Source organism: Onychomys torridus, chromosome 5 (genome assembly GCF_903995425.1).
Source record: "Onychomys torridus chromosome 5, mOncTor1.1, whole genome shotgun sequence".
NCBI classification, from domain to species: Eukaryota; Metazoa; Chordata; class Mammalia; order Rodentia; family Cricetidae; genus Onychomys; species Onychomys torridus.
The window spans coordinates 131,269,500-131,283,318 of NC_050447.1; the positions used below are offsets into that span (position 1 = coordinate 131,269,500).

The 13,819-nt window shown below is 40.3% G+C and overlaps 1 protein-coding gene across 1 annotated transcript in view; it reads right to left on the reverse strand.

The window, feature by feature from the left end:
- Gkap1 (G kinase anchoring protein 1) overlaps positions 1-13,819 on the reverse strand; it is a 37,896-nt gene that overhangs the window by 22,087 nt on the left and 1,990 nt on the right. The window contains exons 2-5 of the mRNA XM_036188366.1: positions 8,869-9,127; positions 8,447-8,590; positions 4,389-4,466; positions 447-570 (exon numbers count right to left, since the gene is read on the reverse strand). Of these exons, the coding sequence (XP_036044259.1) occupies positions 447-570; positions 4,389-4,466; positions 8,447-8,590; positions 8,869-9,084 (562 nt within the window). The 5' untranslated portion in view covers positions 9,085-9,127. The remainder of the gene's footprint in view (positions 1-446; positions 571-4,388; positions 4,467-8,446; positions 8,591-8,868; positions 9,128-13,819) is intronic.

The window sequence follows — 13,819 nt, forward strand, 5'->3', positions numbered from 1 at the left end:
CACATAGCACCTTCTCTCTGGCCCTTTTGCTGTCTACCATTTGAGCAGTAGGCATCCTTCTGACAGATTCTGGCACTTCCAGAACTGTGAGCTACTGCAGTTCTATTTGTTGCGAATTACCTACCACAGCAGTACAAAATTAACAGGCTTACATTTTTATATTTTACATGGTAAACAAACCAAACCAAAATCAGAAAAGTACTCCTAACTATAAAGAAGACTCAGTTGGGAGACTCTTGGCCGGCATAACCAAGCTTCTAGGTCTGACCCCCAAACACCATATAAACTAGACATGGTAATGTGGGGCCTGTGACCTCGAGGCAGAGGCAGGAGGACCCTGGGCTACACAGTGAGAATGCAGTCAGCCTGGGGAACAAGAGTCCAGATCTGAGAGACAAGAACACATTGAAGCGGCTCTGGCGTGGCCGGGGTTGCACATACTTTACCTTCACACTGAAAATCTTTTAGTGATACTGTGAGAGGTCTGTCTTTTCCCTGTTGGTTCTTTCTTTTATCTTTTTTATTTATAACTTTTGACTGAGTTGAAGCATTTTCAGCATTTTCATAATCCTAAAAAGAATTACCAACAGTAATTAAGTTTGGTTCATAAAGCACATCAACTCCTCAATATGTTTAATGTTTTACTTTTAAAGATTAAAGGCAAATAAAAAACTGAAAACTTAGGTCAGCCAAGTTGTATGAAAATTCCTATTTAGTTATTGTGCATCTTCTCAACTGAAAACATTAAAGTAAAAATATCACAGATTGGTATATAAGCCTCCCCCACTGCCAACTTCCATCCTTTCCTTCAGGACTAAATTTAAGAGAATAATCTACAATTTCCAATCTCATACCCTGAAATGGGGATTGTGTTATTCTCTAACACTAACATTAAGATCAGCTTTTTCTTAATTTCCGAATCTAAAAGACATTTTTAAATCAACTCATGTTTTAAAAAAATATATTTTTATTTTACATGTATGGGTGTTTTGCCTAAATTTATGTCTGGTGCCCAAGGAGGCCACAGAGGGCACTGGATCCCTTAGAACTGATGGTTGTGTGCTCCCACATGGGTGCTGGGAATGACTGTCCTCTGAAAGAGCAGTCAGTCCTCTTAACCACTGAGCCAGCCCCTAGCTCTGTACATTTTTTTAAAAATGGGTTTTCCATACATTTGTAGTGCCTCAGGTTTCCACTGCTGCCTTCTTTTCCCAACCCTCCTAAGGGCATAGCTGTTATCCTTTACCTAGTCTTACATGCTCTTCAATATCCAAGTTTCCACTTTTATACTAATGATTATGTACAGACAGCAGCTGTAGTGCTCAGCACACTCTGCCACACCGTGTTTATTTTTCAGCCAACAACCCTGGCTTCCACTTGACCCTCTACTGCGTGCTTGGCTATGCCACCTCTACAACCATCAGCTATAAGCCACATCTTATATGCAAATGAGCCATTCAGTTGGTTACTAGGTCTTGCTGAGTTCATCTCCTAAGGATCTCTTTGCCCTTTGTATTTCTGTCATTCCCTTTCTCTTCTCTGGCTTGGACACTGACAGTCTCTAATTTCACCTTCTATAATATCGATCGCATGTCTTTCTAAAATAAAACCTGAAATCAATCTGGAAGTTAAAATAGCAGTATCTTAGGAGAAGGCAAGCCCACGTGTGTTCTGACATCCTGTCTTCCTTCCATACTGAACGAAGCTTTCCTAGGTCACTCAATTAGTCTCCTATACAGCACATTCTCTCACACATGATCTGTTTTATATTTTTGTACATCTTCCCCAAGAGTGCCTACCTCTCTCTGGTCTAATTTGCAAACAGCTAATATATCAAGTAAGACTTTAAAAAATCTTTTTTGAAAAATCCCATCCTCATCAAAGGCTGAGAAGCTGTGGATGCTTGAACCTTCATTGTGCTAAGAACAGGTAACTCTCAGCACTAACAAGATGATCATTTGCATGCCTCTTGCACTGAGCTCAAGGGCTGAAACTGTCTTTACCACCAATGCATGGCCCAAACTCATTATTTGTTATACAGATTCACGGGCAAGAATAATAATGGTGGGAGAGGGGGGGAGTAGAGATGGATCAGTTGGTATTTGCTGTGCAAGCCTGAGGACTGGAGTTCAATCCCTAGTCTCATGGAAAATAAAGACACCTGGTGCAGTACTGAGTTCTGTGATCCCGGTGCCCGGCATGAGGCAGAGAGGAGGATCACTGGGCTTGCTGGCCAGCCCATCTAGCTGAGTCTGTGAGCTCTAGCTTCAGTAGAAACCCTGTCCAGAGAGAGACTGAAGAAGACACCCAATGTGGATTTCTGGCCTCCTCACATCTTGTGTATGGGCACCAACATACACACATGTGCCCACATGCATGCAGGTGCGTGAACACACACACACACACACACACACACACACACACACACATACTCTATTATGGTTATTTGGTTGAAATACTGACTTGTAAACTATGAACACACTAACACAATTACATAAAACTAAAAAGTAGCACTTCCATTCTCTTAGAGCCATTATTGTATAACAAAAATCAATGCTTTGGGGTACTAGGCCTATGAATTTAGCAAGAAAACTGGCTGGGATCATGATATTTTATCAGCACCATTTGCTCCACTCCTGAACAGCTAATCATTTTAGCTTCAGAACAACATACATCCAACAACTAATCCTTACTGTATGGTAATATTCTATAAGTTAAAATCCTATGCATTAATTCAGAAATAAAGAAGGACCTTGCCAAACATAATCTCTAAGTCCATTTAAATGGCTAAATCACAGTCAAGTGTGTTGTATTCACTTTTATACTAGCTTCCTTTTTTATCTAAGTGGACACCTAACCATTTTGGTTAAAATCATTCTTTTGTTTCCTCTTTAAGAAATATTTATTTTTATGTGTTTGGGTATTTTGGCTGCAAGTGTGTTTCCACTCTGTGTATGTAGTGCCTCTGAAGAGCTGAAGAAGGTGTCAGACCCCCTGGGCCTGAAGCTGCAGGTGAGCTGCCTTGTGGGTGCTAAGAATTGAAACTGAGTCCTCTGGAAGAGCAGCTGGTACTCTTAAGCACTGAGCCATCTCTCCAGCCCTGATTTTGGTCATAATCATTTTCAATTATTTAGCATCCAAGGAATAAGGACATGGAAAATAAAGCACACAGGATACATAGACCACCAGACTGGCAAGTTTTATTTATTTAGCAGCAAAATCATCTGCTGTGGGGTTTTTTGTTTGTTTGATTGGTTGGTTTTGGTTTTGTGGGTTCTTGTTTTTGTTTTTGTTTTTTTTTTGTTTTGGTTTGGTTTTTTTTTGGAGTTGAGGATGGAACCCAGGAGTGTTCTACCACTGAGCTAAATCCCCAACCCCTGCTGTGGGTTTTAATTCCTCTCTTCCTTTCTCCTGGGATAGAGGTACCAGTGGACTGTAGCATGGCCAAAATCATTTGGGGGGGGCATTCTGATTAACCATTAAGTTATACCATGAATTAATCTAGCAAAGAACAACAGAATCCTACTAAGTGTTAAGAATACCTTACATAAATCAAGTCCCAAGTAAATACGGGAACTGGAAACCAATATTACTTTTCCCTTAGTATCCCTCTAATCAGAGCTGCATAATGTATTCCAACCTCTGGCCTAAGACCAGTACTCACAACACATGCTGAGCTTAAGAACCCAGTCTGGGAGGTGAGCTCTGTGTCCTGCATGGCCATGCCTCTCTGGCAGGGAGCCTTTGAATGGATTTTTGAGTCTCCTTTTGAGGAGGGAGCAGCACTGATAACTGGACAGTATGTGGTAAGCCCACATTTGGCCTCTGAGCATCACTCAAAGCTCCCTAAATGTACTTATAGTTGATGCTCATTTGAAATAGAAATACATTATCTGGCATTAATTTCATTTCTTTCTTTTGTTTGTTTGTTTTGTTTTGTTTTTTGTTGTTGTTGTTTTGTTTTGTTTTTTGAGACAGGGTTTCTCTGTAGCTTTGGAGCCTGTCCTGGACTAGCTCTGTAGACCAGGCTGGCCTTGAACTCAGAGAGCCACCTGCCTCTGCCTCCCAAGTGCTGGGATTACAGGCGTGCGGCTAATTTCATTTCTTTTGTTTGCTTCATCTTGGTTGGAGAAACTTCACATTCCAAGTCATCAATGTAGAGCTCACTTGTTTCTGTCCCTCAGAATCTGAGAAGGGACTCCTATCATGGATTTTTAAGGCAAGCTTTAATTTTTTTTTTTTTGTAGTTCTAGGGAATGAATCCAGGGCCTAACACTAAGTTACATCCCAACCCTAAAGAAGAAATTTTATATAAGCTCAGGAAGAACTGACCTTAGCTTTGACCACATTAAAAATTTTAAATGCTTACATTGTAAATATATAAGTACCTGTCTGTGCTCTTCATATTCTAATTTGCTCAGCAACAATGCCTTCTCAAGATCAGCTTCAAACATTTCAGATGTCAGCTAAAACAAAAGTTTCAGAATAAACATAGTTTTATACCATACTCTCAAAATAAGCATGATATATGATAATACATACAGGAAAAGAAAAAAATGTACTTTAAATAAAGTTATCTGTTCTCCAAAGTTATTTAACCATGCTCTCCTAGGAACCCTCTATGTATAAAAGTATAACTCCTATTTTTGAAATTTCTATTTCCTCTGTCATTGTTGAGTACATATCTGTGTCTACATATGCTATAGATGTCTCCTATTTCTTCCCTCCAGAACCCCTTACTTCATACTTTACATAAACTATTCTGGTACCCCTTGATTCAGCATGACAGCTGAGCATCCCCACCATTCTACCACAATACCACACTACCACCCAAGCTAACACCAGCAACAGGTCAGGGAAATGAGCCAGGGTTTCTCTGCTCTTCTAGGCATTATCTCCAGAAAGGTTTAACCACCTGACATCACCCCTGGGATGTGGTATCTGCTAGCTCTGACCTCTGAGTGTCCCACAACTTCTTAGTTTCCATCTTTCCTATGGCCTAAGTTTTCAGGTTTTAATCACTCCTCAATAAATTTTTGCCCAAGTTATTAAAAATTATTTATGTTGCTTAATGTTTAAAAATATATAGACTAAAATAGAAACCAATGTCAAGAGGATATAAAGGTATCTTGAAAACTAGAAAATGCTACAAATTCAACTTTCTCACTGAAGTCACCCCTTTGAAAGTGTCTCGTCTAATCCTATGCTGAGACAAAACCAGCAAAATAAGTCAGCTTTGCACAGAAATGCATTGATCTAACAGAAAAATACAGCAAGAATTAAAATGATAAATGCAAGAATCTAAGTAAGTCCACAGTAACCTAAAATAACCTAAAAACACTGAGGATTAACTCAATCCAAATTAACTGTTAGCAGAAAACAGCACTTACAATTTAATTATAGAGCCCAGAAAGGCGGCTCAGTGGTTACAAGCACTGGCTACTCTTGCAGAGGACCCATTCCCAGCACCCACATAGCTGCTCACGAACATCTATAACTCCAGTTCCAGGGATCCAACACCTGCTTCTGGTTTCTGGAAGCACTAGGTACACATGTGGTACACATATATACATGCAAGCAAAACTCCCATAAACAAACAAAAACCCTAAATAATTATATTGATAATGAAAAATAATAAAGTAAAAATAGGATTTATGTGATAGCCACATTAAAAAGAAAGGATAAACCAATTTCTACATCTAAGCTGAATAGTTTGTTCATGAATTAAAAATATGATGATCTTAACAGAAAAAGTAGCAAATCTTAGTTTTTTTCTGAACAAAGCTGGTTAATTGTCATTAAAATCCTACTTTTAACAATTAATTATGGAAAGAAAATTTGTGGTTATTTCTAATGTATCATATATTTGGGTTAGGAAGCTGGAAGTCTTGTAAGATACTGTGATTTTCCACATTAACTCACAGAATTTAAGTGTTAAGGTAGAGCATTCTGATAAAACAAAAAGAATTAAATCATTTTTTTGAAATGGTCTCACTATGTTGCTGTGGAATATTCCTTTACATAGGGATGTGTCACTGTGACTGGTTTAATAAAAGGCTAAATGGCCAACAGCTAGGCAGGAGGTGGAACAGGGACTTCTGGACAGAGAGAGCTCTGGGAAGAAGAAAGAGGAGTCACCAGCCAGATGAGAGGAAGCAGGATGGGCAGTGCGGAATGAAAGTAACTGAGTCACATAGAAGAACAGATTTAAAAATATGAGTTAATTTACGTTGTAAGACCTAGTGGGGCCGGGCGGTGGTGGCGCACGGACGAGCCAGGCGGATCTCTGTGAGTTCGAGGCCAGCCTGGTCTACAGAGTGAGTTCCAGGAAAGGTGCAAAGCTACACAGAGAAACCCTGTCTCGAAAAACCAAAAAAAAAAAAGAAAAAAAAAAGAAAAAAAAAAGAAAAAGACCTAGTGGCACAACCTAAGCTAAAGGCTGAGCTTTCATAATTAATAATAAGTCTCTGTGTCATTTTTTTGTGAGCTGGTGGCCCAAAGAAAAGCCAGACTACACTGCCTATCCTTAGCTGTTCCAGAACTCACTACACAGGCCAGGTTTGTCTTGGCATAGAAATTAAAAAGGAAAAAACAAACAAACAAAAAAGACAACAAAACAAACAAAGCCACAGCTCTCCCTGGGATCTGAGTGTACCTGTGACAGCTTAAGGTCTACCTGACTTTATTATGGTGCTGGCAACTGGTCTAAGTGTGATAAGAAGCAATGATACAGTATAAAGCATCAAAAAAACAAACAAACAGAAAACCCTGACCTATCCCTTAAATTTACTTTTTTATTAACAAACTAGTATACTGATAAGCATGAATGAATGAAATTCAAAATTCTAAATAGAAAAGAACCTTAAGTGGGATATACTGAGAATTTTCTGAATTAATTTTATGTTAATATTTAAAGGACAGAAATAATTTTGATAGGTAGAAAAAGGAAAATAGTAATTGTGGAATAGCAATTCTTACATATAATGCTTACATCAGCTTACAAAGTACTATGTTATGGAATACTAAAGACCACCCTGACACAGAATGAATAACCTTGACTGTTTGCTTCTAAGCAGAAGTTCTAACTGAGATCTTGGTCTTCCCACATATTCCAACAAGACACCCAATACAAAGTCCTCCAAGTTCCTGAGCCATAGAGGTTTTAAACATTTACATAGAACGCCTGATCACTGTTGGCAAACATGGACAAGAAAGGGGCCCAGAGACTGTTCATGTTAGCACACTGCACGCACTTCTGAGTGACTCTCAGTCGCTGTCCTACATCACGGTCCAGTTACCTTTGGCAATTGGGAGAAATTCCCTCTGGTGAAGACAATGTCAATTCTATGACTGCCCAACAGCACCTCACTATGTGGAAATGTCAATGCCATTAATGCATGGCTCCAGAGTAATAATTGGTGCTCATAAGCAGAGTCTTGGACAATGCTAGATCCTAAAGAAAATACACTGTACACAGTTTGTGAGAGGAGCATACTGACGCATTGTTGCCCTGTGTTAGCTTGTCTTGCTTCTCAGATAGGATCTTGCCCAAACAGGCTGGGCTGGAACTCAAGGGCTTCCTGACTCAGTTTCCCAAGTAGTTAGATGCTTGGATTACATATAAGTACCACCACACAAGCTTTCACTACTTCCTTTAAAACTGGCGACAACAAGAATGATAGGACAATCTACTAAATGGACCAAACGTCTGTTTGAAAATAATGCCTATTTTCCTATGGACCAAATTATAGTTTAAGAAATATGCAAATAAACAATGTTCATTTCCTATGCATACAGAGCGTGTGCACGCACACCCACCTACCCACACTTTCTCCCTTTCCTCCCTCGTGTGTGCTCTCATAATAAGCATGTAGAGACACAGAATAAAACACCATATAAACAGGTCAGCAGAACAAACATGTCTTCAACAATTTTACACTGAAGTAAAAAATGAACTCTCACCTCAAAGTCCTTTTGTTTAATCAAAATTGTTACTAGATATTTTAACAGATCTGTAGCCCTACAAATCTGGTTTTAAAAAATCTGAACAAGTGCTTTTTAACCACTAAGATACCTCTCCAGCCCTCCAAAATCTGAAATTAACTATATTTCTCTATGTTCCTAACACTCTTCTCATATGTAAACAGTAGGTGAATTAAACAAAACGAAACACAAAAAAAACAGGGCTGGGGTTGTAGCTCAAGGGTAGAGCACATGCCTCACATGCCCAAGGCCTTGCGTATGGTCCCCAGAACATACAAACAAACAAAGAAGACATTCAACACCTTGCTCTGACAGATCTAATACAGTGTACACACTGGTCACCAGCTCTCAAAGCTGCACACAGGAAGCGTCCAATCCTAACTGCTCTCTAGGAGGGCAGCGACAGGGACTCAGGAGAACTCAGGAAACAGCTGGGGCATTCCTTCTGCTGACCCGGGCGTACCTGCTCGTCCCTCTGTCTCCACTCTTGCCAGTTTTCTTCCCGCGACTCCTTCTGTGCTGGGTTTGGCAATGGAAGCTCATGTTGAACATTGCAAATGGCATGGGAGGACTTCTGGGGAATTTTCTTAAAAGCAAGATTCCTGAGCTATAAAATAATCACAACATATATTAAATTCAGTTAATAATTTTAAAATATTTCTAGTCTAAGTACTCATATTAACTTTTAAAACTTGGATAAAAGTTATTGATGGATTTTATTTATCTTATAAATTTCTTAATTTGTTTACTACACAAAGTCTCACTACGCTGTCAGGCTGGCTCAAGTAACCCCATCAGCTCAGTCTCTTGACAAGCTGGGGCTACAGGCACAAGCTGCCCTGCTCAGGCGATGGCATGGGCACAGACAGAGAACTCTAACAGTACCTCATTCGCTTCGCTCTGCTGCTGCTCCTTCTTTTTTCTTCGCTTCTCTCTCTTTTTCTCATTTGTGGCTGATTTGTTTCCCAGACTTTGAGACTTCCCATTATTCCGGCCTTTGCCTTTTCCAGGCTCAGAATCAGAACCACTGCCACTATCAACTTGTAACAAGGCGAATCGAGAGGCAGTGGTGAGAACAGAGCTAAGGACTGCTGAAGCCATGGTTCAGAACTGTTTTTTAAAACTCTTATGTCAACAGTAACTCCTGTGGGCAGGGTGAAGAGGAAGCAGATGAGAAAACACACTGAAGAAAATTATTCTAAAGTCTAGAACAGCCAGACATATAGAATACATTTCTCCTAACATCAGATTTGGTAGTATTTGGATTTATACCCACAATTTCATTGGCATTAACATATTTTTTAACATAAGTAAAAAAAAAAAAAAAAAACACATGGGTTTTATTTCTCTCACAGGTAACAATACAAGACTACAATCATACATGATGGTCATTCCCACATCTGGTTTCAGTGTCCTTGGCTTTCCTTTTCTTTGTATGCCTCTGTGGGATGTACAGACTCATGGGAAAACCCAAAATGATGATGGTCTGCTGTGGGGGGGAGGAACAGCAGCACTTTTCATTATACACAAAGGCCCTACTGCAGCTACACGTTTATCCCCAACTTCCAAGAAAACAAAAGAACATAAAAGAACATTCCTCTATTCAAAATGCTGAAGTTTGATTATAAAGATTGAGGCCTTACAACTAATTTTAAAAAAATAAAGAACTTACATTCCCTCAACCATGGAATTCATGCCTAGCACTGTCAACTTTGGCCAAAGCCTATGGCTGATGAGGTCACAGGCCCTAGGGGGTACTTACTACAGTAGATTTGCTGAAAAGGCATGCCAAACCACCTGGATCAGTGCTGCTGTTAGCCTTGGCCAGGGAATCTTTGGTTTAGAATGAAGTGCAGTTAAAACAACTGAGGCCAGAAAAGGGCATTGTATCACCTGAACCCTTCAGATGGTCGTGAGCCATGTGCGCGTGGTGAAAACCAAACCTGGGTCCTCTGCAAGGGCAGTAGGTGCTCTCACCCACACGCCACTTCTTTAGCCCAGAAGACTAGCTTCAAACGACATTGTGTTCTCTTTGCCCTTCATCTAAACTCTTGGGAGCATATGCTATACTGCCATGAGGTTGGCTCTATTAGCCAGATTGGTAGAATCTAAAGCCACAGTGAATTAAACCCTTAACAACCTGTGCTGGGCGTGTGGCTTGAACCAAACAGTTGTGCCACTTCAGGCTCCTGGGATTTTCAAACTGTTACTGCATATAACCTAGCTTCATCATGACATATTTAAAGACATTTCCAGAAGAGGGTACCAGATCTCACTACAGATGGTTGTGAGCCACCATGTGGTTGCTGGGAATTGAACTCAGGACCTCTGGAAGAGCAGTCAGTGCTCTTAAATGCTGAGCCATCTCTCCAGCCCCTAACATGCCCTTTTAATAGCACAAAAATCTATCTACAAGGCCTTGCTTAGGTAATGAAACACAGTCTGCCAATCAGAGCTTTGACATCAGTTTAAAATACCTGAAGTTAGAAACTCTGATTAAATTTGAAATACTGAACTTATACAAGTTTGGTATGTAGTGCCTGTCCCGCTAACTTATTGTTTTATTCCTCCTGATAACATTATTTTTAAAATGTGAATATATTTCTTCCATTAGCTCTATATGAACACTCACAGGTCTCTTTCCAGTTTGAGATTAAAAAAAAAAAAAAAAAAAAAGATGCCTTTTCCTTTGTGTTAGAGATGCAGAAGTCAAATGGCAGAGGGTACTAAGCCAGGAGCTCAGCCTGGGAGCCAGGGAGCCTAGTCAAGCCCAATGTGCTACTTAGTGTGAGCCCCGATGCAGCCTGCTATCTTCTTCCTCTGTGAGATGGGAATGACAGCTGTCTAATTTCAGGTCAGTATATGTGAACACTGTACAGTGGCAGCATAAATCATTTAAACGTCAGCATTCACTGGTAATATTTGACTGTAACGTCTTATATGAGTTAAATGCTCGTAAATATCTATTCTAAAACACTTCTTGAAGAGGAGTTAGGATCTGGCACAACTAAAACGTGACTAAACACAATGATTCCACTACAAAGTATGTTCTGAAATTCAAACCAACATTTGCCCTATCTAGAAGCTAAGGCAAACAAAAAAAAAAAGAAGAGGAAAAAAAAAAAAAAAAATCCCCCCACACACACACACAAAAAAAAAAAAAGAAAAAAGAGAAAAAAAAGATAGAAGCTAAGGCTTTGAAAGAAACAAGTTTTTAGGCATGACGTAGAAATTAGGCAGTCAGCAAAGCTCCACTGAAAGCCTAATGAGTCCACAAGTGTAGCACAGAAGGTAAGGTTTACCTGAGACCACTACAGTTGGGACTAGGGTTGTTGTTTTTTTCTTTTTGGTTTTGCCCTGGCTGCCCTGGAACTCACTCTGTAGACCAGGTTGGCCTTGAGCTCACGGAGATCTGCCTGCCTCTGCCTCCTCAGTGTGGGGTTAAAGGCATGTGCCACGTCATCCAGGGGGACTGTCTTAAACATTGGACACACAGAAGTTGTTTCCTGAATGAGTGAGACTAACAAGGCAAAGCACAAAGGGACTAGAGTGAGTTTTTCACCTGGGAAAGGCCAACAAGAACTGTTCACAAAGCATTCTAAGAAGGCTGCACCACTGCAACAGCCTGAGCATTAGCACGGCATTAAAGGGAGAGTGCAAAGGCAGAAATGCTCGTGAGCAAGTCATTCCTCATTTGCTCAGGTTCAAGGGCGCAAAAGGACAGGACAGTGGCAGTCACCTGAACAAAAATATAATCAATTATTATAATATGCTAAATATTTAATATAGGAAATACAGTAAAGAAAAAAAATTGTTCTACTTAGTCTTCAAAGCTAAAATTTCAGGGTTTATGTGGTCCCTGTTCCTTTTTACGACCAGGATTCTCTAGGTAATGCAGGCAAGCTCAGAGGTTACTCTGAGGCCCAGGTGGCCTCCAGGTGCTGGGATGATAGGTGTGTGCCATGACACTGACTGAGCCTAGGAGAAACAGCTGGCACGTCTTCTGTCTCAGCAGCCATGAGGGGGTCTAAATGCCACGACAAGGGCAGAGTAACTGTAGATTTTAGATGAAAAGAGAGTATGACTGACTATAACCCACACTCAATCCCACTGGCAGTCACTGACAGCTCTTCGCCAGTAGGGTTTTCACTTTTCTGAGCTCTTAACTCTGCAAGAATAACTTTTTCTGTTTCCACTTTTCCATATTGTCTTCAGATACCTGCTAAATCCTTAAATATACCTGTCCTAACACTCTGGGTATTCTCATTCTCACACTTTCTCTCAAGATATTCCTAAAGTCAGCTGGGCTGCAGTGGCGCACGCCTTTAATCCCAGCACTCAGGAGGCAGAGGCATGCGGATCTCTGTGAGTTCGAGGCCAGCCTGGTCTACAGAGTGAGATCCAGGACAGGCACCAAAACTACAGAAAAACGCTGTCTCAAAAAACAAAAACCAAACAAACTAAAAAGCTATTCCTAAACTCAATAAAGAGGCTTGCAGAATTCCACTCTGGGCCTGCCTTCTTGGACATGATCTCAAAAGACACAACACTATCTCCTTCTAAGAACCTACCAAAATGTATAACTTTCCTGAAGTTTTTAATCTTAAAATCCAATAAAATTGTCCTTGAGCTTACAAAATATAAAAAGAAAAGTCAAAATGCTTGAAATTACATTGTGTTTTTCAATGACTCCTATGAAAAACAAAACATCTTGAAAAGGGAAAACTACTATCTCTCCCCAAACTGAAAAAGCAGAGTGGAACCAATACAGTACAGCTTTTCCTACCACGAATCAAAATGAAGAATTGAGAGTTAGAATTGGCAGTCAGACTGCAGTCTTTCATGTTAGTGATGCCTAAGGATAGCAGAAGAAAAGCACACTCCTAGAGTCCATTAGCTTCACTAATCAACTTTTAAGACTTAAGACTTCACAGATGGGTTGGGGATTTAGCTCAGTGGTAGAGCACTTGCCTAGCAAGCACAAGGCCCTGGGTTTGATCCTCAGCTTAAAAAAGACTTCCCAGAAATAGTCATTTCATACACTCACCATCTCCTTTGCAGCCCTACAGCTCACACAGACATCCCAGGTCCCCTACAGCTCACACAGACATCCCAGGTCCCCTACAGCTCACACAGACATCCCAGGTCCCCTACAGCTCACACAGACATCCCAGGGCCCCTACAGCTCACACAGACATCCCAGGGCCCCTACAGCTCACACAGACATCCCAGGTCCCCTACAGCTCACACAGACATCCCAGGTCCCCTACAGCTCACACAGACATCCCAGGTCTTAAAGCTCTTCCCGCAGGATTGGCTGGGGCTAGTGCTCCTTTAGTCTTGTGTTCTCAGTTTCAGCATCTCACCTCCAGTCACATCTGAGAGTAACACAGCATCACTTCCTCTCTTCCCATCCTCTTTCAAGCATACTTAGTTCTTTAAATCCAGATACTTAGATACTTACCTATACATACATACCTATACATAATTAGTTAATAATTAATTATATAATTAAATGGAGGAATAATGGCCTGCACTAAGGTAGTCTATAAATATGGTGTTTACTATATAGACATTTATATAGCACTAAAATACTGCAAAGTCAAGCTTTAAATCAAGAAATCTAGACATAGTTTGTATTCTTCCTTTCTACCCTGTGAGTCTTCCATAAGAATAACTTCAGTGCTAGAGGGCAGCTTAGTATAGACTGCTTTGCTCTCCAGTGCTACTAAACATAAAAAGTAAACACATACTCTAAAATAAATTGTGAAGCTAGTGTAAGGCGATTTATCATCTGCAAATCCATCTCACTAGTGCACTGTTTTACCTGAAGCTC